The sequence below is a fragment of the Trematomus bernacchii genome, unplaced genomic scaffold (genome assembly GCF_902827165.1).
Source record: "Trematomus bernacchii unplaced genomic scaffold, fTreBer1.1, whole genome shotgun sequence".
Taxonomy (NCBI): Eukaryota; Metazoa; Chordata; class Actinopteri; order Perciformes; family Nototheniidae; genus Trematomus; species Trematomus bernacchii.
The window spans coordinates 146303-174033 of NW_022987890.1; the positions used below are offsets into that span (position 1 = coordinate 146303).

At 40.8% G+C, this 27731-nt stretch overlaps 1 protein-coding gene across 5 annotated transcripts in view; it reads right to left on the reverse strand.

Annotated features, from left to right (window-relative positions):
• LOC117469899 (5-hydroxytryptamine receptor 3A-like) overlaps positions 1 to 25727 on the reverse strand; it is a 42855-nt gene extending 17128 nt beyond the window's left edge. The window contains exons 1-13 of one of the 5 annotated variants that reach the window (XM_034114363.1): positions 25599 to 25723; positions 25410 to 25488; positions 20292 to 20333; positions 19109 to 19132; positions 16944 to 17077; positions 11946 to 11990; positions 11695 to 11804; positions 11051 to 11220; positions 10710 to 10870; positions 10130 to 10340; positions 9858 to 10022; positions 9625 to 9707; positions 9135 to 9456 (exon numbers count right to left, since the gene is read on the reverse strand). In XM_034114363.1, coding sequence (XP_033970254.1) covers positions 9220 to 9456; positions 9625 to 9707; positions 9858 to 10022; positions 10130 to 10340; positions 10710 to 10870; positions 11051 to 11220; positions 11695 to 11804; positions 11946 to 11990; positions 16944 to 17077; positions 19109 to 19132; positions 20292 to 20333; positions 25410 to 25464 — 1437 coding nt within the window. In that variant the 5' untranslated portion in view covers positions 25465 to 25488; positions 25599 to 25723 and the 3' untranslated portion in view covers positions 9135 to 9219. Of the gene's footprint in view, positions 1 to 9134; positions 9457 to 9624; positions 9708 to 9857; positions 10023 to 10129; positions 10341 to 10709; positions 10871 to 11050; positions 11221 to 11694; positions 11805 to 11945; positions 11991 to 16943; positions 17078 to 19108; positions 19133 to 20291; positions 20334 to 25409; positions 25489 to 25598 lie in introns of those variants that run through there. The other 4 variants (XM_034114368.1, XM_034114369.1, XM_034114364.1 and 1 more) reach the window with 4 other exon arrangements.
• Positions 25728 to 27731: the final 2004 nt, after the last annotated feature.

Genomic DNA, 27731 nt, shown 5'->3' on the forward strand with positions numbered 1-27731 from the left:
AACATCAACAGATCGCACCAAAATTGATAAAGACAGTTTGAAAGTTCATGAATAATTTCTGAACGTTTTGATTGTCAACATATTTCCAGTGCAAAGTGTATTTACTGGATTATTTTCAAGAGGCGTGCCTGAACACTGTTTTGCAACAGCAACACACTTGAAGGAAAATAATCAGATAAACAAGTCAACATTACATTGGGACATTAGATAAAGCAAAACTATAGAAAACAAAAGGGGTGTTATAAGCAGGGGTGCACATAACTGGTACATGCGTGGCAACAATCTGAAATGCGTACCGTCACTTGTGTCACAAATCGCATTTGCGTACCGACGTACTTGTGAAGCTCCACTACCGCCCCCCCCCCCGTTGACAATCGCCTTAAGCCTAACTCCCTGTATAACATGTCTCTGCAAGAAAAAAAGGGTGGAAGTTTGAGATCAGAAAACGTATTGTTGTAGTCTTGTCACAGATATGTGGTTTCATAAACCACATATCTGTGACATGACATGACATGACGCACAAGTACTAAAAATAAAACAGTTTCCCAATTGATTTGGCACACTGTCCTTCATAGAGCAGTATACAAAGTTAAAATATAAACATAATCTCATTTAAAAACCTCAACAGATCCCACAAATAAGGATTTATAAAAATGTGTAAACACAAGGAGAGTTGAGCTTAAAATGTAATGTCGCAAACTTGGACAGTTTAGACTGAAAACACATTTTTAGCTCAAAGTATATTTACTGGACTTTTTCCAAGAGGCGTGGCTGAACATTTGTGAATATTATTAGGTTGTTTTTGCAACAACAGAGAAGCTGTTGGCAGATTCCAGACCAGGAAATTGGTAGATAAACCATAATAAGACGTCTCCAAAAACACAGAGTTTTCTATTTAGAGAAAAAATTATAAGTTTTAACAATGAGACTTTGTAATAAAAACAGTGCAAACTTTGTGATTGATCTTTATTATAAGATTGGAAAACTACACAGCACATAAAGGTAGAATATTATTATTACTGAAAGATGTGAAGCACGATTCTTTCTGCTCTTCTATATTTTTATTTTGCACAATGATTTATTTGTTGCACAGATCTTGTCTGCAGTGTGACGGCCCCAGAGCCTGTGTGCAGGTGTGTTTACAGGTCTTATGGTGGGGTGGAGCTGAGGAGGCCAATCAGCGCGATCACGGACACCTGGCCGGAGCCGAGGTGCTATTAAGCCCAGCTGCCCGGAGTCACATGGCGGTCCTGACTCTCTCCAAGCCGGCTGCAGAAGGACTCTCGCTCTGGTCCTTTCCACTCGTCCGTCTTCTCCTGTTTTTGGTGTTTGCTCTTTGATGATGATCAATAAAGTGCCGTGGTTTTTGGAACCTTTGAACACCTCTCTTTGTTTTCCTGTTGTGGCCAACGGGCCGGTCATAACAGCAGCAAGTGCCAGTTGACACTTCTGAATTACTCAGCCGTCTGCAGTCACTTTCAAACCATCAGCTCTTGAAGTAGCTGCTGTCTGTAAAAACATGGGAAAATACAGCATGGATTAAAAGGCAACATCATTGAATTATTCCAAAAACTGTATTCAGTAGTACAACGAAGCCTTTACTTACGGGCTCCAGGGTTAAGAGTGATGCTGCCACAGACTTGATTCAAACCGTAGCAAGTCTCCACAGGACCTGGACACGTCTTGGAGGTGCCTGCACAGTAACACTTCAACGCTTCACCTGGAAACATTTAAAAAATAATGTCAAACCATTGTAAAGAATATACTGCTCCATTTTCCAAACCACAAATGATTGTTCTTCTGTTTTAACCAGATATACTGTAATCCTCATTTTGTAGATGAAGAGTTGTTCATTTGGACAATAGAAAACACACAAACATAACTAAGATAAAATACATCACATAAGTCTATTAACAGATAGAAAGTCAGAAAAGAATAAGACTTTAAAACATGGATGGCAAACTCTATGATCCTGACATGATTTAAACAGCAATGCAAATTAGAATAAAACATAAACAAAGCAAAATGAAGACAGATAATGGTGTGTAAGAGTGTGTGTTCAGTATATGTGTGTGTATGAAAAAGGGATCATGAATCATAATTAAAATGGACCCCTACAAGTAAGACATTAAGCGTTTTAAAGAGCATATTTAAGAATAGTTAGATGCAGTTTTAAGTGTTTCCTGAACACTGAACTCACCCTGGCTGACCACCAGCAACACCATGAGAGCGAGAATCACAGTCTTCATGTTTTCACGTGTCTGTAGACCAGTGTCTGTTTAGAAAAAGTAGGTGGATAAGCTTGAGAAATCAAATGCAATATTTGAAAAAAGACTTCCCACCATACACATCAGCGTTGCAAGCTCATTTCCTTTGGTTTCAATGGAGACGTGCACTGGCTGCCAAGGTCTTTTTTTTTCTGGCCGCGGCCTTCAACTTTGGGACCGCAGCAGCGCGCACCGCTTGCCATGTGACGAGGAACAACCAATCACAACCGAGAAACATCTCAACTTCCGTAAACACAAGTGTACGGAAAATATGGAAGATAAGTTAATTTCACAACGGGTGGATCGTAACCCTGACTTTAAAGGGGACCTATCATGCAAAATGCACTTTTGTACGTCTTTTATACATGAATATGTGTCCCCGGTGTTCCAGGGAACTCACCAAGTGTCAGAAAACACAACCCTCTCTATTTTCCTCCACACCCAAATCTCTAAAAAAGGGGCTGCAACAGATCTGATAAAAACTGATCCAGATTTGAACACTTTACTGACGTCAGGAAAGTGGCGCTACGGCTATTGGGCCAACTCTCCACCTATCAGGGGAATGTGGGGTTGGGCCACGGCCGGCCATTGCCTCTCGAAAGCGCTGGAGACGCTGTAGTACATATGCCAGGCCTGTAAGTGGCGCTGTAGTCTGCCACAAAAGCAGCGAAGAAGACTTCCCGCCCATAGTTACCATGGTTACCCTTCTGTTTATTCTCCGCTGTGGCTTTTTTTCTCCCTCGCCGGTCAAGATGTCCGTTAAAGTTTAAATCTTCCGGACAAAATTAGAAAAGTGCCGGTCAAAGATCTTCTTTGTTATTTATTGAGCTTTAAAACAAATGAATAACGACTCTATAGGCCTATAATAATATAATAAAACACGGAGGACAGAGATCTATTTTTCTCCGCCTCTTCTGACAGCCCAGCAGCTGATCAGAGCGGCTCCCCTCTCCTGCAGGGGGGCGTGGTCAGCTGCAGCTCACAGAATCAGCCCCGTAGACAGCAAACAGCACATAGAGCGAAATGAGGCATGGCTAAAATGCATGATCTGTTTGGTATTTTGAAAACAGAAACGTATAAATATACCTTATATAGGTATGGCCCTACAATATATCATTTAAATATAGCATGATAGGTGTCCGGCATGTCCCCCATATTCATGGTATGTGCACCGCTGCTAAAATGTAACACAATCATTAATATCCTCCACTTTCCAGTATCAAGTGTCGCTTTCCGGGACACACCCCCACACACAATATTGTGTCTGTTTTGATCCGCTCTGTGTGTATTTACAGTGGCGACTGGTCATTAGGGGCAGGCACAGCCCCACCTAGTGTCAGCAGAAAGTATTACAAATAATGATTACAAAAAATGCAAAAAATAAATAAATAAATATATAAAATATATTTTAAGATCATGTTTAATCATCTGATTAGTCTGTACATTGCTGTTTTAGTCTGTGTTCTTCTAATTAGTGTCTACAGTGTGTGCCTATTCAGCCGTTTTGAGCCATATGGGACAAAACCTGATCATGCCCCTCCCTCTCACTGTCTAAGTGAACGGTGACTGTAAAAACTACACTGCGCATGCTCAGAGTATTTTCCTATTTAATGTGTGTGGCAAAAAAATAATGACCATAGGGGCACTGAGCTGCCATCCCCACCATACGTCATCTCACATAATTCAGAGCTGATTGGCTGTAAGTACGTGTGCCGCGAAAAGTGTGGTGTGTGAAGAGGAGACGAGAGAGCTGCAGTGACGCGTCCTAAAACCCGGAAGTAAGCTGCCCATGGCTTCCCTCGACAAAAAAGCAATGAGATTTCTCCATAGGATTTTAGAAAATAGCTGGAAATAAGATCTGTGGGAAACGTACCTGTTAGATAAATGCACGTTTTGTTCAGCCGGATAATATCCACATGTCTACCCTACTTTTATAATTTTTTTATCATAAATCTATCGATTAGATTTATGATAGACTTTTGAAACTACAAGAAGATAAGGAGGACTTTTACAAAAAAGTAATAGAATTTTTTGTCCAGAAGGATAGGCAAATGGACTTCATCTTCAAGTCAAGGTAAGACCGCAATTTTATTGAAAATGGGATCTTACTAAGAGAGAACAATTCAATATTTAAATGATAAAATTACATTTTTTGGGTATCCTTTTGTTGAACTGTCTGTTTCAAATTAATCGAAGCATCAGACAAAAAAAGCTTTTGAAAATAATATTATATTTTGGTTTAGGTCAAAATATAATATTTGTAAACCTGAAGAGTCAGTGCCAGTGCCTCACCAGCCATGAACCTCACTGCACGTCACTGCAGAAGCTTATATATAGACATCTACGTTTTTTGTGCCCCACCACTTTTGTACATATAAAAACGCCACTGTGTATTTACATGAACACAGAGTGGATCAAAGCAGATGCATATACACCTTTTTTTAGGGAAAACACTGCGGTCCCACAGACAATATTGTAATATATCTTTAACAATCAACACCTTAAATGGGTAAAGATGGTCGCTTAACGTCGCCTACTATCGTACAACCTGCCTCAGCGGCAGCGCCCCTAAAAGTCAGCACAAGAGTAGACATGCAGAGCCGGACCGACGCAGTAAAGTTCTACACCGCCTGACAGCAGACATGAAACAACAATTTAAAACAAGACGTACCGCAAACATGCCGCAAGCTCATCCATCGGCTATGACTCCCCCTCCCCACTGAGCTCGGTTTAATGTGCATAACTTTGAGCAAGGTTCATAGTTTTACATGTTGTAAAGTGTAGAGCCGATGAATGGGAGTCGGAGGCGGCGTGTTGAGTATGGAACTCCACACTTTATTTTCCATTAGTTTACAGAAAGGTAGGAACAACTTCATTATGCTACTCAAGCTAGAATGATAACAAACCACAGGTGCGCTACCTAACAGGTCCGTGGCGCATCACACTCTCTATGTTCCACCACAAAAGCAAGCAACTGCCGGACTTACGCTCTACAAATACTCACACTATAAAAACACGCTAAACACAAGTCAATCAATATAAACTCACCTTATGATTTTCATGGCTTTATCCTAGCTAACACCAGTGAATGACAATGTTTACAAATTGACAGCTGTATTTACTGTACGTTGCTCGTTGTAACGGCAAATGTGAACTCAGCTTTTTGCAAACAATGCGTCTTGTGATAACCTGTAACTTTGACGAACATTTGATGACATTAAATAATAACTTTGACCTTGTAGAGATCTCTTCGGAACAGAACCAGCTTACTCCTCCGATGCGGGAAGAAAATATGGTGGACACCCCCACTTTTTGTTTAAAAAAGAAAAGCTTCAACATTTTCAAATAAAGATTTTTTGCAATTTTTTCTGCTTTTCATCTTGTCCATTAAAGTGCCATATTGTTCAAGTTCAATTATGAAACTATTAAAAGTAGGGTTTTGAGTCCGACCATTTTGATTTGTGAATAAAATATTTGTCAATAATAAGAAGTAGAGTAATCGGCTGCAGAGCAAGCTGCTGACGTATGTGCTCAGTGGGCGGAGTTACAGAGATAAACATAACTTTTTTCATATTTCTTAACATGATTGAGACTTATAGAACGTACACCCCTCAAGATTAAAATGGTTCTACATGATTGATTGATGTTTCAATGAGAAACATGAATACATTCTGTCTCATATATTAACTGCATATTTGCAAATTGAACAACCCCACTTTCCCCTTTTTTTCAGTGCACGACAATCACCAAGAAAGCCCAGCAGCGCCTCTACTTCGTCCGAAAACCGAAGAGAGACATTTTTATATTTTTATATGCATTTGTTTTTATATTCGGGATTGTGGGAAACACTTTTTCGATCTCTCTGTCTGTACACACAAACTGGAAGATTGACTTTGACTTTGATACTCACTGCAGGACACACACAACCAACCACACTAACAAACAAAGAATAATCACATACACCAAGAGATAAAAACATTATGTATGTATTGTTTATTTGATAGTATGAAGTCCTGAACATGTTTTAGAACAAGCTTGGCAGGATTTATATTTCATGTAAATACGTGAAATGCACATGCAGATATATTTCTTTTTTTTTAAACCACAAGAAGCTAAAATTATTTGAACTATAGAAGAAAATACAAATGTAAAGCCTTAATAAAAGTATACGTGATTAGTATGATGGAAAAATAGTAATGTTTCCATAGCATTTCCACAAAGAAGCTACACTCACAGTTTTCAATATATTTCATGATGCATGTTATGAACTTATTGGAAACTACAATATTGCATATTACATATTAAAGTAATATATTACTAGAACTTTACTGTAGGAGATGTTTATGTTAATTGTTGGAATGTCATATTATTATGATAGATATATCATGCAGTATTATACTAGACACTTAGGGTTGATGATTAGATGCAGAAGGTTGTATATAAGGGTGCATAGTTGACAGGAAAGGGACAGCACAGGTAGAGGGAGCGTACACAGTTCTCACAAGATCTACAGACAAGAAACACTCACTTGCAGAATTGGAAAATCTCTTAATGTTCAACAATTAAGAGGCCATGCCATTGCGTTTACAATACTTCTTTGTACGGTTACACTATGGCTGTTCAAGTGATCGATACAGTGTTACGAGTGAACATTAATATTAAAGGCAGATTAAAATGTGTAACGTGACATAGCACAATGTAGTATATTAATTACAATGCATAGTGTCTGCCCATTTTAAGTTAACATTGATAATAGTAATATATGATTGCAGACTCTTTATTGAGCATAGCATAACTTTCTGTCATTAATCAGAAATACATCATGATGAATGATTTCCCCCTGGGGGTTCATGTTGAAGTTGAACCCTCGACCCCCTCTTAAAAATAACAATGAGTTTTGTTTAAAACTTTGGTTCTGACCAACCAACCTAAACTACAGATGTGAGACTGACTACAGATGCGTTAAAGAACATGTTAATTGAAGGAATGTTCTAATCAAGTCAGCCTTCAGACAGGTTTTAAAGTTTGTCAAAATGTGTTGCTATGATCAATATCAAATTTAGATGATCAAAAGGGTTAGGGTCGCTGCTTTTAATTGATATATTCATATCTTAAACTGCACTGTAACTTTTATTATCTTTGCTTTTTAATGTCATTTTCTTAATGTCTTTCATTTTTGTAAAGCACTTTGAATTGCACTTTGAAGTCCCCCCGTAGGTAGTTAAAGTTATTATTGGGGTTAAAGTCCCCTACGTGTGCCGTTTTGGTTTCAAGACCCTGGTTCGCGGAGGACACCAAAAAAGTCCTAGAAAAGACAACTTAAACTTAACTAATGTGCATTTACAGAAAAGAGGAATAGTTTTAGCGAAAACTAAAAGGTACCATGGGGTCAGATTATAGTTTTCCAAAGGGGGGTTCGTTTAGCATGAAACAGTTAAACAAGAAAGTAGAAAGAAAGGGAGGTGATAGAAAAAACCTAAATATTGCAGATGTGTGTATCTCACTGCACTGTAACTTTAATTCATGTATCTTTGCTTTTACATGAGTGTTTTTAAATGTCATTTCATAATATGTTTCTAAACCTCTTAAGCCCTAAGCCTGTTTTTCAACCCTTGGATGATGGGTTAGTAGACTAAAAGCTTTAGGAATCCAAAGTACAACATATAATAAGTACCCTGTATCAAGATTGATGCAAAACAAGTGACATTTGACCTTTTTAGAGAGATTTAGCCAAAGACCCCCACTTCTGGGGTCATTTGGGTGGATTTGACCTATCTCTGGCCCCCCTTGGTCGATTTTGATGAATGAAATCTCTTTATAACCGCTAGAGCCAATGGAATCGAGGGAAAGTTATATACACACCAAAACGTTAACAAATAAGGAGTGAGAGTGACGCGTTACCAAAACCGGAAGCTGTATACACTCTGGTGGCTACCATTAGCAGCTAACTTTTCCGCTCCGATTTTTACATAAAAATGGAATTATGGATTATAAATAATTTTTTAAAAGGCACAGGTACATTATCAACCTATGGATCAACAGTTGTAGCATTTTTTTTTTCCGTTTTAATGCCATTGAACATGTCTTTTGACCTAATTGACAGCTACGGTGAGACGATCTCCCGTAAAAGCTCCGTAAAGGTACGTGTTGTGATGTCTGTGTTTGCTTCCCCTGTCGCAAGTTCGGATCGCTCAGTGATGATACTATACCTAAACAATCTGTGGAGTCTCATCTTTAATCGGATATATTGTATGTGCAGCTACGATAAGTAATAAAGGTATCTTTATCTTGAATTGTGTGCCAAAGTCAGTTTGCCTTTTTTCGGTCAGGGGTCATTTAGCTTCTTATGAGACTTGTGTTTTGTTTTGGTAAAAATGGTTCATATCTTCAGTTAGCTGAGATTCTTCCCGTTAATCTGGTGCTACACATTAATAGTTTCATAAATGTTAAGAAGCCCTGAGACATTGTCTCGAAAAAAAAACGGTGGGAGGGGTCCAATGGGGAGACCGTCATCCTTAAGAGGTTAATGCTATTAATGTCTTTCATTTTTGTAAAGCACTTTGAATTGCCTTGTGTTGAAATGTACTATATAAATAAACGTGCATTGCCTTGCCTAGGGTTAGCGATTGAGAAATTCTGGATTTGGCCCTGACCTGTCCATCACTGCTTGCACTAGGTGGACTCGCAGTTTGAAGCAATAGTTAATGTAGTAGACTGTTTCCTTGTGGATATGTTTGGCTTTTGAATTTGTGAGACACTTAATCTAGTTTGCCCGAAATACATTTAATCTTAGTTTTGCAAGTCTATTCCATAGACATGTGCCGCCTTTAGTAGAAGAATATATAATAAATTCTCTCACAAACTTGCAAAGATACAAGTCGGTTTAGTCAATGTCAGACATTTTAGGTGGATAAAAAAAACATGTTTTTGAATAGACCCCAATTGTTTACCACTACTCGTCTTCTGCAGTGATCCATAATGAAAAGATGACAACCAAAAACAGAGCGGACACTGTGACATAGACAAAAAAGAAAATCCTGTGCAATTCTTTAGCCACTCCGGTCCAGTAGTCGGGCTTCCTTCCTTCCTTCCTGCTGAGGAGCAGAGAGAGTCCTTTCACCGCCTCACTCAGCTCATCTGGGTGCTTCTCCAAGGAATTGGACTCCTCCATCAGTTGGCTTCTTTTGTCCTGCAGAAGTTTTTTAGTGGAGTGATCATGGATCATAACAACCATAACAAATTACCAGCTGTTCAATTTGATATACCAATTGTTGTCAATTGTGGTGAGAATAAAGAGTTGGTACTGTAAACAATTTTTATACCAAACTGTTTGTTTTAAGAGTAACCCAATTCTCACCTCTTTGGCCACAGACAGCAGTTCAGATGGCGGTTCATCAGACACATTACACACACAAGCACAGCGAGTCCATTTCTTCACATCTGAAAGGAAATTGTTGACACAGGACAGCAGCATGTTCAAAATAATGTATTATTAATTGTAGATGTTTCTTTGTGTATTCCAAACATATGAGTACATACAATATAACAATAGTTAAAATCCACAGGTTTAAAGAATGTGTTCAGTCTCACCTCCATCATAGTTGCCCTGTTTGTCTCCAGAGTCCTCACTCAGGCTGCGGTTTTTATCTGCCTTTTTTTCTTTAGATGCAGAGTCTTTCTCAATCAGATACATCACCAAAATCGTCTCCAGAAGGCTGACCATCATCAAACCAAATATCCCAATGCAGTACACCGCTGAAGAGAAAAGGCAACATCATTAAAGAGGATGAAAGGCAAGCTATTGTTGTTCCTGCTTGAATTAAATGAAAGTCCAATAAAATAATGACTCTGAGCTGCTCTACCTATAAGCGGTATACTGTCTGAAGAGCAAGGCAGAATGTCGTTGAGAATAAGCTGCATCACAGTGACAGCGAGCAGCAAAGTGACCTCGAAGCCGAGCTTCTCTCCCCCGCTGTCAGAGATCACGAAGGAGGCGAAGTCCAGACCGAATAAGAGCAGGACAGGTACCAGGAAGTTGACAACATAGAGGAGAGACCGCCTCTTCATGGTGATCTGTGATCCAAGATGGAAAAACAGTGAATCTGTTCACTAATGCTGCAATGATCAAAAACATTATTGATTATGAGTTTAAGTTATTTTGCATGCAATATGAAAGATATTGCTCCACTGAAATATGAAGTTTCCTGTTTATATAATTTAAATATATTTTATATTTTGTCACAGTTGTTAAGGATGATTAAGAGGCCACCATCAAAAATGTGCGATTACAATGTTTCCAATGAACAACAATGTCAATGGGTTTGCTCTTTTTTATTCCGCTGTTTAGAATGCAAGCTAAATAAAACCAGCAAGTGGAGCTGCAGACATTTTCATGCAAATGTTTGCAGAAATAAATAAAAGTAAAATGTACAACACACTTACAGTATAAATTACAACGCTTTGGTTTTGATGAAAACGTGGGGCAAATTGGTGCTCGACTTTCATGCCCATGTACAGCCACTCAGACTCGTTCCTCATCATTTCGCGAGTCCATTCTGTTGCCCGTGTATCGTTTTCAAAGAATTGAAACTTCAACTCCTCCTCTAAGATGAAAGTGTAAATACAAGTTTGACATGTCTTATCAGATCAACACAGGATAAATGCATGTGCTGGTGTGTGCTCATGTGAAAATTAGCCTTTAAAGAGATAATTACCACAAACGTGCAATCAAACACACAACATACATATTTGAGATAAATGTCTAGAAACTTCTGAATGCTCACCTGGGTAAATGATAGACTTGAGAGACAAGGTGCATCTCTGACTATCAAAAGGAAATTTGTAAACTTGCATCTTGCACGAGCTGACCACCATAAGGTTCCTCACATGTTCAACGAAACCGTTCGAGTGAATGGTGATAAAGGGATTTGGAATATCCTTGTCCTTCTCTATCCTGTATGACAACAAACATACATTTGTACAAATTAGAGCAAACACTTTATGCTTCAAACTGATTTTCACATTGTGTAATACTTTAATACAATGAAACATTTATCTAAATTATTATACTATTGTTTAAGTCTGTATTTTCCTAAAAATGTACCCTCATTACTTTAAATATAGAAATACTATCCACACAGTATTAACAATATCACACATTTCTATATCTTACATTTGATTAACCCGGCTCAAGTCAGTTAAGGGGTATCTGCTTCATTGTTCATTGCATTCTAACCACAGCTGTTTTCCACACAATACATAGGTGTAAAAATATAATTAAAAAAACAATATGTTTAAACTTTGTTGCATCATCTTTTTACATCCATATGATTTATTGTGCATGTCCTTCTTAATAATAACAGGCTCCATCACCATTTACTGTTGTGAGTGTGTGGATTTGTGAGCATGCACAACAATTCCAACTTACATCTCTTCAATCATTAGATCTGGCTTCCACAACAAATCAGTAGGAACAGTCATCTTATCAAGGCCATCAAAGTGATGTGGTTTCCAATAAATATGCGGATCTTCCCATATCTACACAGGAAAACAAGGAAGAAGGGAAGAAAACAAATAAAAATAAAGACCTTTAAGATGCAATCTACAGCAACTAATTTCAACCTACAGTAGAATAAACAGTATAGGAAAATCACAAAATGGTTCTCAAAACAAACTCACCATATAAATCCAAACGAAAGAAACGAAAGTCTGGTCAATCTCTTTCTGTAACCGAAGAAAAGGTGTGAACATTTTTACCACATTAAGGTAGCTGACCTTCTATATGCGAAACTATCATAAAACATTGCACTTTGAAGTTAACATGCTGACCACCTTCAGCAAGTGGAAAAGAAGTCAAAGCTCCTTTGTAAACCCACTTTGTGATGTCGCTGCATTAACGGGATCACACTAAGCAAAGCCCCAACGATGTTTCTTCAAGGTAGCTTTGGGGGAGAAACTGATTAAAGGTATTATTTTTGAGGACACTTTGTCGCACTATTCTGACTTGTATATGCTTCCTTCAATAGTGATAGTATTACGCTGTTTCCTAGAGGCACTATGTACAAGTACTGATCTGTTACAGATCGTACTATGACGCTCTCCCTGCGGTGATCCGCAACATCCCGTCTCTTGACGCCTTTCACCTGTTTGCCAAGGCCTTCGGCCCCTCATTTATTTGTTGTTTTGTCTGTCTGACTGTTTTTTTTTATTGTTTTACTCCTGTTTTTTCTGTAAAGCGACCTATGCTCCCCTGAAAGGCGCTATGTAAATTTAAGTTATTATTATTATTATTATTATTATTATTATTATTATTATTATTATTATTATTATCAGTTAGGAAGAATTGCATGCTATATTGAAATGTATGCTGAGCTGTTTTTTGAGAGTCTTTTGTTCTTATTAACCTGTTAAGCCCTGAGCCTGTTTTTCAGGTCTCAGGCTCGAAAATGACATTCCCAGAACAAATGACCATATCTTCCCTTCTAAAAGGGTTAGATTAATAATCTTTTTTCTCAAAGTAATGACAAACCTGTGAGTTGGATGTAGAAAAGTCAGAATCAATATAGATGTTTTTTATTTTAAAGATAATTCAGATTTTACATAGTAAAAAACTGTAAATTATAGTGTCCGTCCAAAAATTCTTTTTTACTTATAGTGAAAACTACCCTTGGATGATGGGTTAGTAGACTAAAAGCTTTAGGAATCCAAAGTACAACATATAATAAGTACCCTGTATCAAGATTGATGCAAAACAAGTGACATTTGACCTTTTTAGAGAGATTTAGCAAAAAGAAACCACTTCTGGGGTCATTTGGGTGGATTTTCCATATCTCTGGCCCCCCTTGCTCGATTTTGATGGTTGACACCTCTTTCTGACCGTTAGAGCCAATATAATTGAAGGGGGAGTCCCCCACACACACACGTTGTGAAGAGAAAAGGTGGGGGCTTCGCGCATGTAATTTTCAATCAGAGTGAACCTATCTCTAGCTTTGACATCTGGAAACGGAAAAGCAGTTTTAATGCTTATGGATTATCAGAAATCATTTCAAAGGGACACAGACACATTAAATTAACCTATGGATTACCTTGCGTTTTTATCGTTTTAATGCCATTGAAGACCACTTTGGAGAGACTACAGAGCCAAGGTAAACATTTTAGCATTTTTAGCTACCTAGCGTCACCTGTTTTGATGTCCGTTTTTGCTTATAACGTCGCAAATACGTATAATTCAGTGGTAATGTCGGTGTCAATAGATTCTGTGTCACCTCACAATGTGAATCGATGTGTTGGATGTGGTGAAAAGATAAATAATAAGGTTTTGTGAGTGATTTTCGGTGCAGTAAGGTGTTAGCATTTTTCGCTCGTTGCTAATTCAGAGGCTCAGTGTTAGCATTGTGGGTTTTCTTTTGAAAAAAAAAAAAAAAATGATCAGTTCGATGAGTTTCTTCCCGTTACATGGATATAAAACATTCATGGTTTTATTAAATGAACATGCCCTCAGACACTGTTTCCTGCAAGATGTTGCGGCAGTGCCCCGGTACCGGGGTCTCTCGGGCTTAACAGGTTAAACTAACTTATCCTATATTTTGATTTGACTTTTGTCACGATCTGTCTGTGTTGTGTTTTGTCTTGTCTAGATCTGTCTTTGGATGTGCAGCCTCGAAATTTCCCCCAAACCAAGGACGCGGCCTCGGTGGAATTCCAAGTATGCTGGAGATTGGAACAGTCCTTCGGCAGCACTCGATGACGTAGCATCCTTGAAATATTGGCTTGGAAGCCAATTTCCTCGCGATTGAGAAACGGCCTGTGTGTTCCCTCCTACCTGTTCCCTCCTACCTGATTACCTGATTGTGTTCACCTGGTGTCCCTGTGTTTTCTCCTCCCTCCTCACCTGTGTCTTGTTTGTTTCATTAGTCCTGTGTGCATTTAGGTTCTGCGTTTTCTGTTAGTCTTTGTGAGATCCTTGTTTGTTTTTGACTGTGTTCACGGGGAAGAGCTCTGTATTTTTCTTGTAGCCTTTAAATAAAGGTATTTTTTCCTGTAAAACCTGCATTTGGGTCCTGCCTGCTTCGCTCAACCCTGACAGAAGGATCTCACCAAAAATGGACAGCAGACAGCCTGTACGAGGTGACGTATAATTTAATGTGCTTTAAAAATGACCTGTCGATATGCCTCCAGTAGAGAAGAGAGGCAGTCTATTATCTCTACGGCACGCCAAGAAGTAACCTCAAGGCCCTGGTTAAGGGAGTTACTACCCGAGTGGGTGGAGGACTTTATTGGTAGCTTTGAGGTCAAACCTGTTTCCGGGCCTGCTAGCCCCTGGCATGCTAGCCCCTGGCATGCTAGCCCCCTGCCGGCCACAGTTCCCAACAAGGCTCCTTTCAAGGACCCTTTCGCTGGGTCTCGTCTGGCCTTTGGAGGACCTCTGAGCCTCCACAAGGCTTCAAGGCAGCATGGAAGGAAACGCAAGGCCAGGATTCCAGCCCGTGCCCCAGCAGCCATGGTCCCGGCCCCAGAAGCCATGGTTCCGGCTCCAGTACCGGCCCCAACAGCAATGGTCCCGGCCCCAGCAGCCATGGTTCAGGCCCTGGTTCCGGCCCCAGCAGCCATGGTCCCTCCTCTAGTCCCTACTCAAGTCCCTTCTCTAGTCCCTTCTCTAGTCCCTTCTCTAGTCCCTTCCCAAGTCCCTTCTCAAGTCCCCTCTCTAGTCCCATCTCAAGTCCCTTCTCCAGTCCCTACTCAAGTCCCTTCTCTAGTCCCTTCTCTAGTCCCTACTCAAGTCCCTACTCAATTCCCTTCTCAAGTCCCTTCTCAAGTCCCTTCTCAAGTCCCTTCCCAAGTCCCTTCTTTAGTCCCTTCTCTAGTCCCTTCTCAAGTCCCTTCTCAAGTCCCCTCTCAAGTCCCCTCTCAAGTCCCTTCTCAAGTCCCTTCTCCAGTCCCTACTCAAGTCCCTACTCAAGTCCCTACTCAAGTCCCTACTCAAGTCCCTACTCTAGTCCCTTCTCTAGTCTCTTCTCAAGTCCCTTCTCTAGTCCCTACTCAAGTCCCTACTCAAGTCCCTTCTCTAGTCCCTACTCAAGTCCCTACTCTAGTCCCTACTCTAGTCCCTTCTCTAGTCTCTTCTCAAGTCCCTTCTCTAGTCCCCTCTCAAGTCCCCTCTCAAGTCCCTTCTCATTTCCCTTCTCAAATCCCTTCTCATTTCCCTTCTCTAGTCCCTTCTCAAGTCCCAACTCATGTCCCAACTCCATGCTTTGTTCCATTGGGGGTTCTGCTGGGGGTCCTGCCAACACCATGTCCTGTCTCGTTGGGGGTCCCGCCGACTACTGTTCTGCCGGGGGTCCTGCCAACTCCGTGTCCTGTCCTGTTGGGGGTCCCGCCGACTACTGTTCTGCCGGGGGTCCTGCCAACCCCGTGTCCTGTTCCGTTGGGGGTCCCGCCGTCACCTGTCTCGCCGGGGGTCCTGCCAACTCCTTGTCCTGTTTCGTTGGGGGTTCCGCTGGGGGTCCTGCCAACTCTGTGTCCTGTTCCGTTGGGGGTCCCGCCGTCACCTGTCTCGCCGGGGGTCCTGCCAACTCCTTGTCCTGTTTCGTTGGTGGTTCTGCTGGGAGTCCTGCCAACTCCATTTCCTGTCCGGCCGACACCGGTTCCTGTACCACCGGGGGTTCCGCCATCTCCAGCTCCCAGTGCTCCCGATCCCTGTGCTCCTGCTCCGGCGATCCAGCTGACCCCGGAGGGGCCCCATCGCGGCCTACGCCGTCTCCCTGCCCGTCCTCCGGTGCTGTCCCGGCACTACCTTCCTGCCCATCCTCTGGAGCTGTCCCGTCGCCGCCTTCTTGCCCGTCCTTGTGCCTGGTCCCCCGAGTTCCCCAGCCGATGCCTTCGCCCTCGAGCCCGGGCCCCTGAGTTTCCCAGCCGCTGCCTTCTCCCTCGAGTCCGGCCCCCTAATTTACCTCAACAAGGCCTTCACCCCTGTCTTCGTCCCCCTGAGTTTCCCCGCCGCGTACTTCCCTGCTCTCTTGCTGTTCCCCCGGGCCGTCCGCCCGAGTCCCCCTTCTCGGCCTCTGCTTTGCCCCCGAGCCGTCCGCCCAAGTCCCCCTTCTCGGCTTCTGCTTTGCCCCCGGGCTGTCCGCCCAAGTCCCTCCTCCGGTCCCCCTCCACCCACCCTGCTGGATGTTTTGGACTTTTTGTTTTTAGGGACGTCTGGGATCCGTCCCTTGAGGGGGGGGTAATGTCACGATCTGTCTGTGTTGTGTTTTGTCTTGTCTAGATCTGTCTGTGTGTTCCCTCCTACCTGATTACCTGATTGTGTTCACCTTGTGCCCCTGTGTTTTCTCCTCCCTCCTCACCTGTGTCTTGTTTGTTTCATTAGTCCTGTGTGCATGTAGGTTCTGCGTTTTCTGTTAGTCTTTGTGAGATCCTTGTTTGTTTTTGACTGTGTTCACGGGGAAGAGCTCTGTATTTTTCTTGTAGCCTTTAAATAAAGGTATTTTTTCCTGTAAAACCTGCATTTGGGTCCTGCCTGCTTCGCTCAACCCTGACAACTTTACTGATACCTATTTCTTTTTTGGCTTTCATGTGTATTACCGTGTGTTTGTAAGGTTCAACTGTTTTATCTTTGTTTTTGTTGTTTTGGGCTGCTTTCCACAGCAACAAATAATGATTCAAAGTTGCACTTACCACATCTAGAATTGCCAGAATTGACATTTGGACATAGACCCATGTTGGTTTCTTGTAGTCTTTGGCAGGTCGGACCAACTTGTTGTCGGTCAGGTCCAGGCAGGTTAAAACATCTTCATAGGGGAACTTACTTTCTATTGGGAGGACATCAAAACAATATCTCTGTCAGAGAGTTACTTCTTTATAGGAAAAACTACAAGGAAATGCAGACCTCAGTTTTTCATTCATAGCTCTCTCTCTCTCTCTCTCTCTCTCTCTGTCTCTGTCTCTGTCTCTGTCTCTCTCTTTCTCTGTGTCTCTCTCTCTCTCTCTCTCTCTCTCTCTCTCTCTCTCTCTCTCTCTCTCTCTCTGTCTCTGTCTCTGTCTCTGTCTCTGTCTCTGTCTCTGTCTCTCTCTTTCTCTGTGTCTCTCTCTCTCTCTCTCTCTCTCTCTCTCTCTCTCTCTCTCTCTCTCTCTCTCTCTCTCTCTCTCTCTCTCTCTCTCTCCTCCCATGTCCTTAACCAACTGATTATGGGCGTTCACTCATTCAGTTAAACCAACAAGATGTTGCCATGACCTCCATCAGCCAGTCAGTAGTTGCTGTCTGTCAATTTAGCCTATTTACCACACCCAACATACCTGATGCCCACATTGAGCTCATCAGAAGACCACTCCTCATCACACAGAGAGCTTCAGCATCTTCCTCATCTCATCATCACCAGGGTTTAGACTCCACAGGTGGGTCTGTACTCTACTTACGGCTTCACCACCCACTTCAAATATCTGGGATCACGATGTTGTCTTATCCACATTAATCATCCTTCTTGTTGGCTAAAACATGTGCCACTTAAAAACAAGTCTTGTCTTATCTGTTTTAATATCCAGTGGTTGTGGTCACTGAAAGGTCATCATTAGATGGGTGTCGGCAGGACAGCAGGGATTTGTGTCATCAGTCCTCTGATAACGTTTAAATGTGAGCATTTTCCCAATTATTTTTTTACATTTAAATCGGGCTCTCCATTTGAGGTCCATCTGCTCCACATTTCTTCAACGTCAGACCTCATGCATTCAACAAACCAAGTGTAGTTTCTTTATATAATTGTTCTGTTTGCTGTTCACACCAGTGACATATCTATACATTTTATTACCAGAGTTGGGTGTAACGCGTTACTGTAATAATATTACTTTTGTCGGTAACGGAGTAGTGTAACGCGGTACTTTTATAATTCAGTAATCACACTACAATTACTAATATTGCAACGACACGCGTTACTTCGTTACTTTTATAAAATCAGTCATAATCACACTGACAGACAAGAGGGGTTTCCGCCGCAGGTTTATATGTACGTAATCTGCGCATCCACATCTCCACGTGCAGTGCTGCATAAACATGGCAGAGTCAGCGATAACTTTCGAGGGGTGGAGGTATGCCCATTACTTTGAGTGCGTCCGAAGAATAGACAGGAATGTGACGGTGAGGTGCAAACTGTGTCCAGGCCAGAAGCTGTTATCCACTGCTGCAAACACCACGTCAAACCTCAACAAACACCTGCAAAGAACACATGCTAAGGTGAAGCTAATAGCTAAGGACCCCCGAACCCAGAGTGAGGATGTTGTGAGTCGCCGCCGCCGACTCCGAAGCAGCACAAATTTGAATTTGGAGGACCGGTAACCAAAGCAGAGATGGACAGGCTTGTAGCATCCTTCATAGTAGAGGAAATGTTGCCCATTTGCACAGTGGAATCACCATCGCATCGTTCAGAGATATACTGCGCAAAATACAGATAGCAGGAGACAGAGGACAGCCATGGTCAGAGCTATCTGGATCAGTCTTATGCGACAATGGAAACTGAACTAAAGAGAACATTTGAAACTTTAGCAGTCTGCGTGATCTGCCTGCAGGGAGGGGCGGGCCGGCCCTGCGAGTAAAGTAACGAGTAAAGTAACGAGTAAAGTAACAAGTTACTTTATGTAGAGAGTAACGAAGTAGTGTAATATATATATTTTTTTTAATTAATATGTAATATGTAATATATTACTTTTTTTTTAGTAACGACCCCATCTCTGTTTATTACCAAAAAATGCGTTACACTTATCCAGTGCTGACAACAGACAAGTGAATTCATTTTTAAAGAGTTCTATTAATAAAGTAGAAATAGAATAACAAATAAGTACTGTGTACTTACTCTTTCTGTCATGATCACATGGCCCTTGTTGTTCCAAGTTATTGATGGTTTTTCCACATGAAAGAAAAAAGTATACAGCTCTTAAAGTGATTCAACTGAAGCAGGTTAAAGTGTTGTGCATCTGTTAGCAAAAGCTAAGAACACAATTATAAAATATTTTCATTCTCATCGTTTAACAACCTCAAATTTGAGATTTCAAACATATAAATAAATCAAATTCACTCACACATTTTCTCACGGATATATACAATCTATAAATAAGATGAATCCTCTATACATTTAATTACTTGACAAATGTTGAATGTTTACATATTTGCTTCAAAGCTTTTATTTGATTTAAGATCATCCTGAAGCTCTGGTAACTCTGTGGTATTCCAGGAACTTCCACCTGACAGAAAAGAGTATACAGCTCTACATTCAATATTATTTCAATGCACACACACAAACTGCTTTCCCACAAAACATTTGTAATTGCATCTGCAGATATTGTTTGGTTTAAATGATTTTGAAATCACCATCAAAGAAGGTAAATGGGAATTGTGGAGCTCACTTCACTGTAAAATAATGGTTACGTCGGACATCATGCATTCTCAACAAATTAAGCTTAGTTTCTTTATATCATTTTTTTGTATATTGTTCACACCAGTAATCTATCAGTTAAAGGTGGGGTAGGTCATTTTGGAGAAACCAGCTCGAGGGCGCTAGAATTTGAAAATACACAACCGGAGAAAATCTGCCACTTCCTTACAGAGCCCCTCCTCCAACACACACGAACGCGCACATGACCAATGAGGGCATGAGATAAGTTTGTGCACAGATGGAAGGCTGACAGGCAGGTAGGCCATCCAGTTATTTTAGCCGGGCCGGCTCAGATGATTGGTCGTGCTTTTTACAGTACTACAGCTTCCACAGATGAAATTTTTTAATGGATTTTTTGTCAAAGCACTTCAGATATTCATTGCTATCGGGATGTTAAGAGCATTCCATGGAATATAACAACAAGTGTATCTCGAGCCGGTTTCTCAAACTTACCTACCCCACCTTTAAATTAAACAAAAAACTACTTTGAATGATATAGTGCAGTAAACAGACATGTGTATTACTTTCCAAGACTTCTATACGTATAATAAAAATAGAGCAACACATAATTACTGTAATTTAGTGTGTTTTTTCCTTTACACACCATTGTTATTGTCGTCCTTTGAGTTATTGTTGGTACTTCCACCTGACAGAAAGAAGTATACAGCTTACAAAGTGATTCAATTGAAGCAGGTTAAAGTGTTGTGTAACTGTTAGGAAAAAGAGAATAGAACTCTACATTTAATGTTATGTTCATGCACACAAATAATAATTTTTAACAAAAGCAACTTCTCTTCCCAGGGACATACCTGCTACTCTGAATAATCCCCATACTACGCCGGAAAATTATATTGGAGTGGCAACAGAAACGTCCCACCTGCATGCAACATATATAATTGTCCCAGTTTACCTGTGAGGAGGGGCAGAAAGAGGAAACCTGCACACATCCTGACTGGGAGAGGTCAGCAAAGTAAATGAGCATCCCTGTCCTCTCTGTGTTTTTGTAGTCGTATATTATTTCTACTAGAAGAGGGACGGGCAATTGATTGACCACATTTTCTTTTTTTTAACTGATTAGTCTAATGATAGAAACTTGCTAATGCAGCAAGGCTTCCAGGAACTGCCAACCATTTCAACACTCCAAATCAATTTGGATGTCATAAAATGAGCTGTTTTATTCTTGTTTCCGCTGTTGCTACTTGTTTTCCAAAGTAAAGTACGTCAATGTCAGAGCTGCTTTTGGATGCAAGAAACTACAAATTACATTTAAAATAAACAACACATAATCTCCGATGTGACTGATTACTGTGTCAAGCTTTTCCATCACTTCCAGGCACAGTTATGTCTTTATTCTTTGTAGACTTTACAGTCAATGCTTTTGATTCAGTTGCGAGTTGGACCTGAATAGTTTGAGAATACTATTTATTTATTATGGCCATCACAATATATCTGAATTTATATATTGATTAAATGATGGATGATCCAATCCTATTGATACAAAGTGAATACATCCTTTCATATAATCTAAAGAGGTGTAATGTTTAATACCAAACCACATGATCCAAAGACAAAGGGAGCGGCATTACATATCACCAACTGGTTCCATATTCAAATTAATTTGTTATAAAACAACGGCTGAAACCTGTCAAAAAGACATTGCAATACATTTCCAAGTGGCGCCATCCCCTTTAGATTATAAATCTAATCATAATAACTACGCCCAGTATAAGTGCAGTTGGATTCTTAGCACCACGGTTGTCTTTCCTAAGTCCTGTTGAAGTCTCACATCATCTCTCTTTAACCCTTTGACATTTTCATAGAAGACATAAGACCTGATTTGACCACTACCAACCATAGCCGCGGGAAGTAGGGGTGCTGGAGGTGTTGCAGCACCCCCTGTTGGCGAATAGTGTACATTTTTGTTTGTGATTGGACAGAGCCAGCCAGAGAAGCACTGCTGTGATAGGTTGTTTTTGCTGCCAGTCAAGAAATGACGCTTCGTGATTGGTCAGCACCCGACAGCGCCACGTATTTGGTTTGGTACTATTCAGCTGTTTCTGCACAAATTTTAAACTGAGTTGGAAAGAATGGAAGAAGAGATGGAAATCTTTAGGGAATATTTAAACAAAGGATATACATATGATGTTATCCTCGACATGCTGTCAACCCATCACCACATCAACATGTCCCAAAACATCAGCCGTTAGCTGTTAGCACACAGAGCTCACAGCTCCTCATATCTGTTCAGAAACTGGACAAAAGTTAAACATCTACAAACCATGGGCGAATACAGTCGCTGCTTTATTTCTGTCTGTATCATGTTGTTGTGAGTGTGGACGGAGCAGCTACAGGTTAGTTTAGCCTGATCGATCCGATCTCCATTCAGAAAACACGCATTTTAAAGCTCCCATGTCATGCTTTTCCGGTTATTACCCGTCCCCTTGTGTGTTATGAAGGTTTTTATGCATGTAAACGGTGTGCAGAGTCAAAACCCTCAAAGTACACCCTGTAGCGAGTAAAACTCTAACACAGAAAATACCTCCCCAAAACGCCTCGTTGGAGATACGTCACTGCCCATTTGAGTTTTCCATTTAGTTCCGGGTACCGCCTGATGTCATGCGGTACCCGGAACGAAATGGACCAATCCCGAAGAGCTATGGCCACACCAGCAGCGTCGTGTTCCTCCTCCAGAGGTTCGAAGAACCGGCATTTCACAGACGAAAGCTTCCAAAACATTGCCCAGTTTGAGGCCGGATATGCACAGCTTGTTTGGACCGTTTGGAGCAGGGGAAGATCTGGGTATACAACCTGTAAGTTTGCATTGTTATTTGTGTATTTATCAAACAAGACTGTTTAAATGTGTAAACTGTGTTGGACTGCTAAGCCATTGACACAGTGCTAACTAAGTTGCTAGAGTTTCCATATATCAACTCTAATATCAGCAGATGGCCTTGCATACATGTATCTCATAGCAGGAGAATGTCTGCATTCACACACAAAATACCTATTGACAGTATACTCCGGGTGATTTGCCGGTCAGTCGCGAAACGTAATTACATTATAGCTGGCGTAGCGATCTAACACACGGAGCTAGAGCTAGTTTCGGTCAGAAAAACATTTTTGTGATGCTACGTTGCTAGCGTTTAAATATATCAACTACAATGTCAGCAGATGGCCTTACATGTTTGTCATGGCAGGAGAATGTCTGCAGTCACACACACGGAATACTCATACAGTATACTGTACTGTGATTTACCGTACATTGTGACCGTACATATACTGCATGTAGCTAACGAGGCTAGCTGTATGCTAGCGCAAAACAATGTATTCATGCAAGTTACATTGTATGACCGAACGTAGCAGAATACCCGTATACGATTGCAATTATAAACACGTTATTGCTAGCCTAATATGAACCACTAGCTTTTGTTCATAGTAGTTTTATTACACTGCATTATAGTTGCCTTTCCTCCAAGCTAACGTTCATATCGTGTTAGCTACCAAGGTAAACAAAGCTAGGTTAGCATATTAGCAGGCAAGCTGTTCATTACACAACTACTACTAACGAATCTAAAACAACTAAGTTTCTCTAATATTTTGTGATTTGCATTTGATTTCGTCCAGCCAGATCCTGGCGGACAATCCATGACGGGGAAGGGATTCTACTACTACTGAGGGTGCTAAAAGGCACCGCACCGACTGTGCGCAGGCAAGATGCGAGGAGGAGGAATGGATGATATACCGTGTATATATGTATATTTATGTTCATTTTGTACATTTCTAAAAATAAAGTTTAATGGAAATACTTAGTAGGCCTATCCTTTCTTCCCTGAATTCATATATAGCAAACCATGATTTGATTTCTCATCAAACAGTAGTAGTTTATAACGGGTAAAAATAACTTACTCTTTGTTATGAGAGTCGCTCGTAGGCCACAACGGAAAGACAAGGAGACATACACGAGTTTACAAAACCACGGCACATTTATTGTAGTAAATGCAGAGACAGGTGGTCGAGGGGAGAGGGTCGCTCAGTTCGTCCTTCTGCAGCCGCTTTGGAGAGAGACTCCGGGCCGCTGGGATTAATAGCACCGGCTACGGAGGTGTCCGTGATCGCGCTGATTACCCTCTTCAGCTCCACCCCACCGTAAGACAAAGGCCCTGAGGCCGTCACACTCTTCTATAACAACAGTTAAAAATATATATGTATATAAAATATACCGCTGTACCGACGCCATGATAAGACTGATGTTACGCTGAGAGCAGCCGGGAAAAGCACTGACATGGGCGCAGCCTCTCTGGTGGTTGACTAATCAGAACGAGTGGCCGAGCTGACCAATCGGAGCACACTAGGCTCACAGGGAGGGGGGGGGCACGAGCTCCAACGAGTCGTTTAGTGGAGAAAGTGAATACTGCTGAATACACATGCTTGACAGAGATGCTGTATGCGAAACCAATGTGAGTTTGGAAAATTGCACAGTATAAATCTATTTTAGTATACCTCAACAATGTAATTATGATCAGTGGAAATGGCCATGACATGGGCCCTTTAAAAGGTTTTTCACCTGCCGTCTTGTCTGCACACTTGTCAAAGCATTAATTCATGGTTTTTATTAACCGGTATCAGTGGCGGCGCCAGAGATTTTCTTTTGGGGGTGCTGTGGGGTAGCTTGACGTTTCATATGGGGCTTTCACACCAACGCGGTTCCAGGGCCGGTTCGGAGCTGGAGCTTGAAAAGCACAGTTTTTTCCTGTTCACACCGCAGCGGAGCCGCCTCTAAGCTCCGGAATCCGGTTCGCTTCAAGCACCAAAAAATTGTCGGTCTGGAAGCAAGAACCGCATACGTCACGCTTACGTCGGAGGGGGGTGAGATTAACCTGAGCTAACAGTTAAAGGCGAGTACGGCAAATAAAAGTTGTAACAAGCAGAAGCGCTGAGCAAAGTGACTAGAACGCAACCACACACTTGTAAAAAAAAAACACGCTTTATAAAGTCAGGCAACACTAACCAGGCTTCGTGTGATTCTGTTTATTTGTACCTTACTTTGACCATCCGTTCGCTGTTATTGATCATTGTGGAGAGCAGGCAGACGTTTTGTTTGTTATTATAGCAGCTATCGGATGGAATCAATACATGGGCTGCACAGGTTGTCATGTCCGACTATCACAAGTAGAATACGCCGGTAAAATGTGCCTGTAGAATACGGCTTATGCCACAATAGGATAGCAACAACAAGTAGTCAAGATATTCAGTTTAGCTTCGGTTGCTATGCTAACATCACCCATTTTATACCAGAGAAACTTTAATAACAGCGTTGTGATGCCAAACAGCGTCAATTCATACTGAAACACATTACATTACATTACATGTTACTTGTTAGACGCTTTTATCTTTCGACTCCACTTCAATAAAACAATTTTAAAAAGCACTTATATACTAACAAAGCACTTATATACTAACTAAGGAATGGCTTATCTAAAGCCAGTTGAGTAGCACTTAAAATGTTTTGGCTCTATGAAACCTAATGTACTTATATGATTCTGTTTTCTTCAAGTTTGTTTCTTTTTGGGCGAATGCACTTATTGTAAGTCACTTTGGATAAAAGCGTCAGCTAAATGTAATGTAATGTAATGTAATGTAATGTAATGTAATGTAATGTCAACAAAGCATTTTGAATTGAATATACTGAAGGTTTTTTGTGTTTCCTGAACACTGAACTCACCCTGGCTGCCCACCACCAACACCAACACCAGGAGAGCGAGAATCACAGTGTTCATGTTTTCACCAGTCTGTACACAAATCTGTATATGGAAAAAAGAGAAGGTGAAAAGTGTGACAAATTAAAAGCTACTTTTAAGTTGAAGCATTTCAATAAATGCACATTTGAAAAGAGAACTCAAAGATATCTAACCTTGTATTGTCCCACTGCGTTGTTGATTCTTCTGATCTGTGCTGCCAGGCTGCAAGTTTAGGACTTGTTGAGCAAATGAATCAATCCAGCGTCAATGAAGCCTTTACTTACGGGCTCCAGGGTTAAGAGTGATGCTGCCACAGACTTGATTCAAACCGTAGCAAGTCTCAACAGGGCCTGGACACGTCTTGGAGGTGCCTGCACAGTAACACTTCAACGCTTCACTTGGAAACATTTAAAAATAATGTCAAACCATTGTAAAGAATATACTGCTCCATTTTCCAAACCACAAATGACTGTTGTTAGGAAAATATCACTCGACACCAGGTTGAGAATCAATAATCAGGTTCTAGTCTAGTCTAAAAATCTTCCCGGGGGAACATGCCCCTGGACCCGGCCTAGAGGATGTTAGGTCCACGGTGTTTACATGCTTATTTATACAATATGTGTGCTTATGCTAACATCATAACACAAAAGTTGGTTCTGTGTTGTGTGTAGTGAGTTATCTCAGTGGGTCTCAAACGTTTTGATCACAATTTATGTAAACACATATTTCCAAGGCACTCTTTTATAATTATTGGGATAAACAGGTTTGAAATCATTTCAATGTACACTATAGGAAAGTAACCAAAAATATTGTTTAAAACTGGAGAAATAAAAATGTGCATTACTAAATAAATGTTAAATAAGATATGAATTAACAACAAAAATAAAATAAGTTACATGTATTTGTTATTGGCAATGGTAGGTTATTGGAAATGTTCACATACTTATTTGATTATTAAAATGCAAACCGATCTTTTTCATATGAGTGTTTTAGAGTTGTACCCCCTAGATCTAGTCTCTAGTAATTGTGTGCTCAAAGTGCACCAGATTGAAGCATTTTACTTTAAAATGTTCAAACATTTCTTCCCGGGGGGGCATACCCCCGGACCCCCCTAGAGGAGGTGATGTCCACCTCCCAATTCAAATGCATTTATAATGTACAGCAAACCAAAGCACAAGAGCGGCGCTCAAAAGAGAAAGGACAAGAGAGAGTGTAGGAGACAACAAGTATGTGCCTGTCTCCTGATAAAGATCTACAACCTGTAGGAGACAACAAGTATGTGCCTGTCTCCTGATAAAGATCAACAACCTGAAATGCCCTGCATCCTCCTATCATAAAGAGGCAGCTGCAATGTCGTACACAGTTCAGAGTCACACACATGATATCAGTGCATTAAAACAAACCCTAAAAGTGGAGACAACAGTATTTCTCCAACATATCCCTCCTGTTTATACTTCGGAATAACATAGAACTTGGAAAATACAAATGATTATAAAGCTTAAAAACTCATAAACAAAAGTACCCAAACGGCTGAGGTAGGTAGATTGTATAGGCACATGTTTGAATAATAATCAAAACATTGAGGCAAATCACGCCAGTAGTTCATACTTCACATTTATAATTGAATAGAAATGGATTTATTCTAAACATTTCTCACACCATGATTAAATGTATAAGGTATAATTTGCACACCATGATTAAATGTATAAGCATAAAAGGATATAAAATCACTCACACAAAACACTGTCTTTATTTAAAGTGGACCTATCATGCTATATTTGAATAATATAGTGTAGGACCATACCTATATAAGGCATATTTATACTTTTTTTTTTTCAAAATACCAAACAGATCATGCATTTTAGCCATGCCTCATTTTGCTCAATTTGACAATTTCTAGCTCTGGGCAGATTCAGTGAGAACAGCACCACCTACAGGCCTGGCATATATACTACAGCGTCTCCAGCGCTTTCGAACGGCAATGGCCGTGGTTGTCTCCTCCTGATTGGTGGAGTTGGCCCAATAGCCGTAGCGCCACCGTCCTGACGTCAGGACAGTGTTCAAATCTGGATCAGTTTTTATCAGATCCGTTGCAGCCCCTTTTTTAGAGATTTGGGTATGGAGGAAAATAGAGAGGGTTGTGTTTTCTGACATTTGGTGAGTTCCCTGGAACACCGGGGACACATATTCATGTATAAAAGACGTACAAAAGTGCATTTTGCATGATAGGTCCCCTTTAACTAGGAATGGCCTCCATCATCATCACTATGTATCTTCTCTCGATTTTCTACATGTGAGTCATTGTG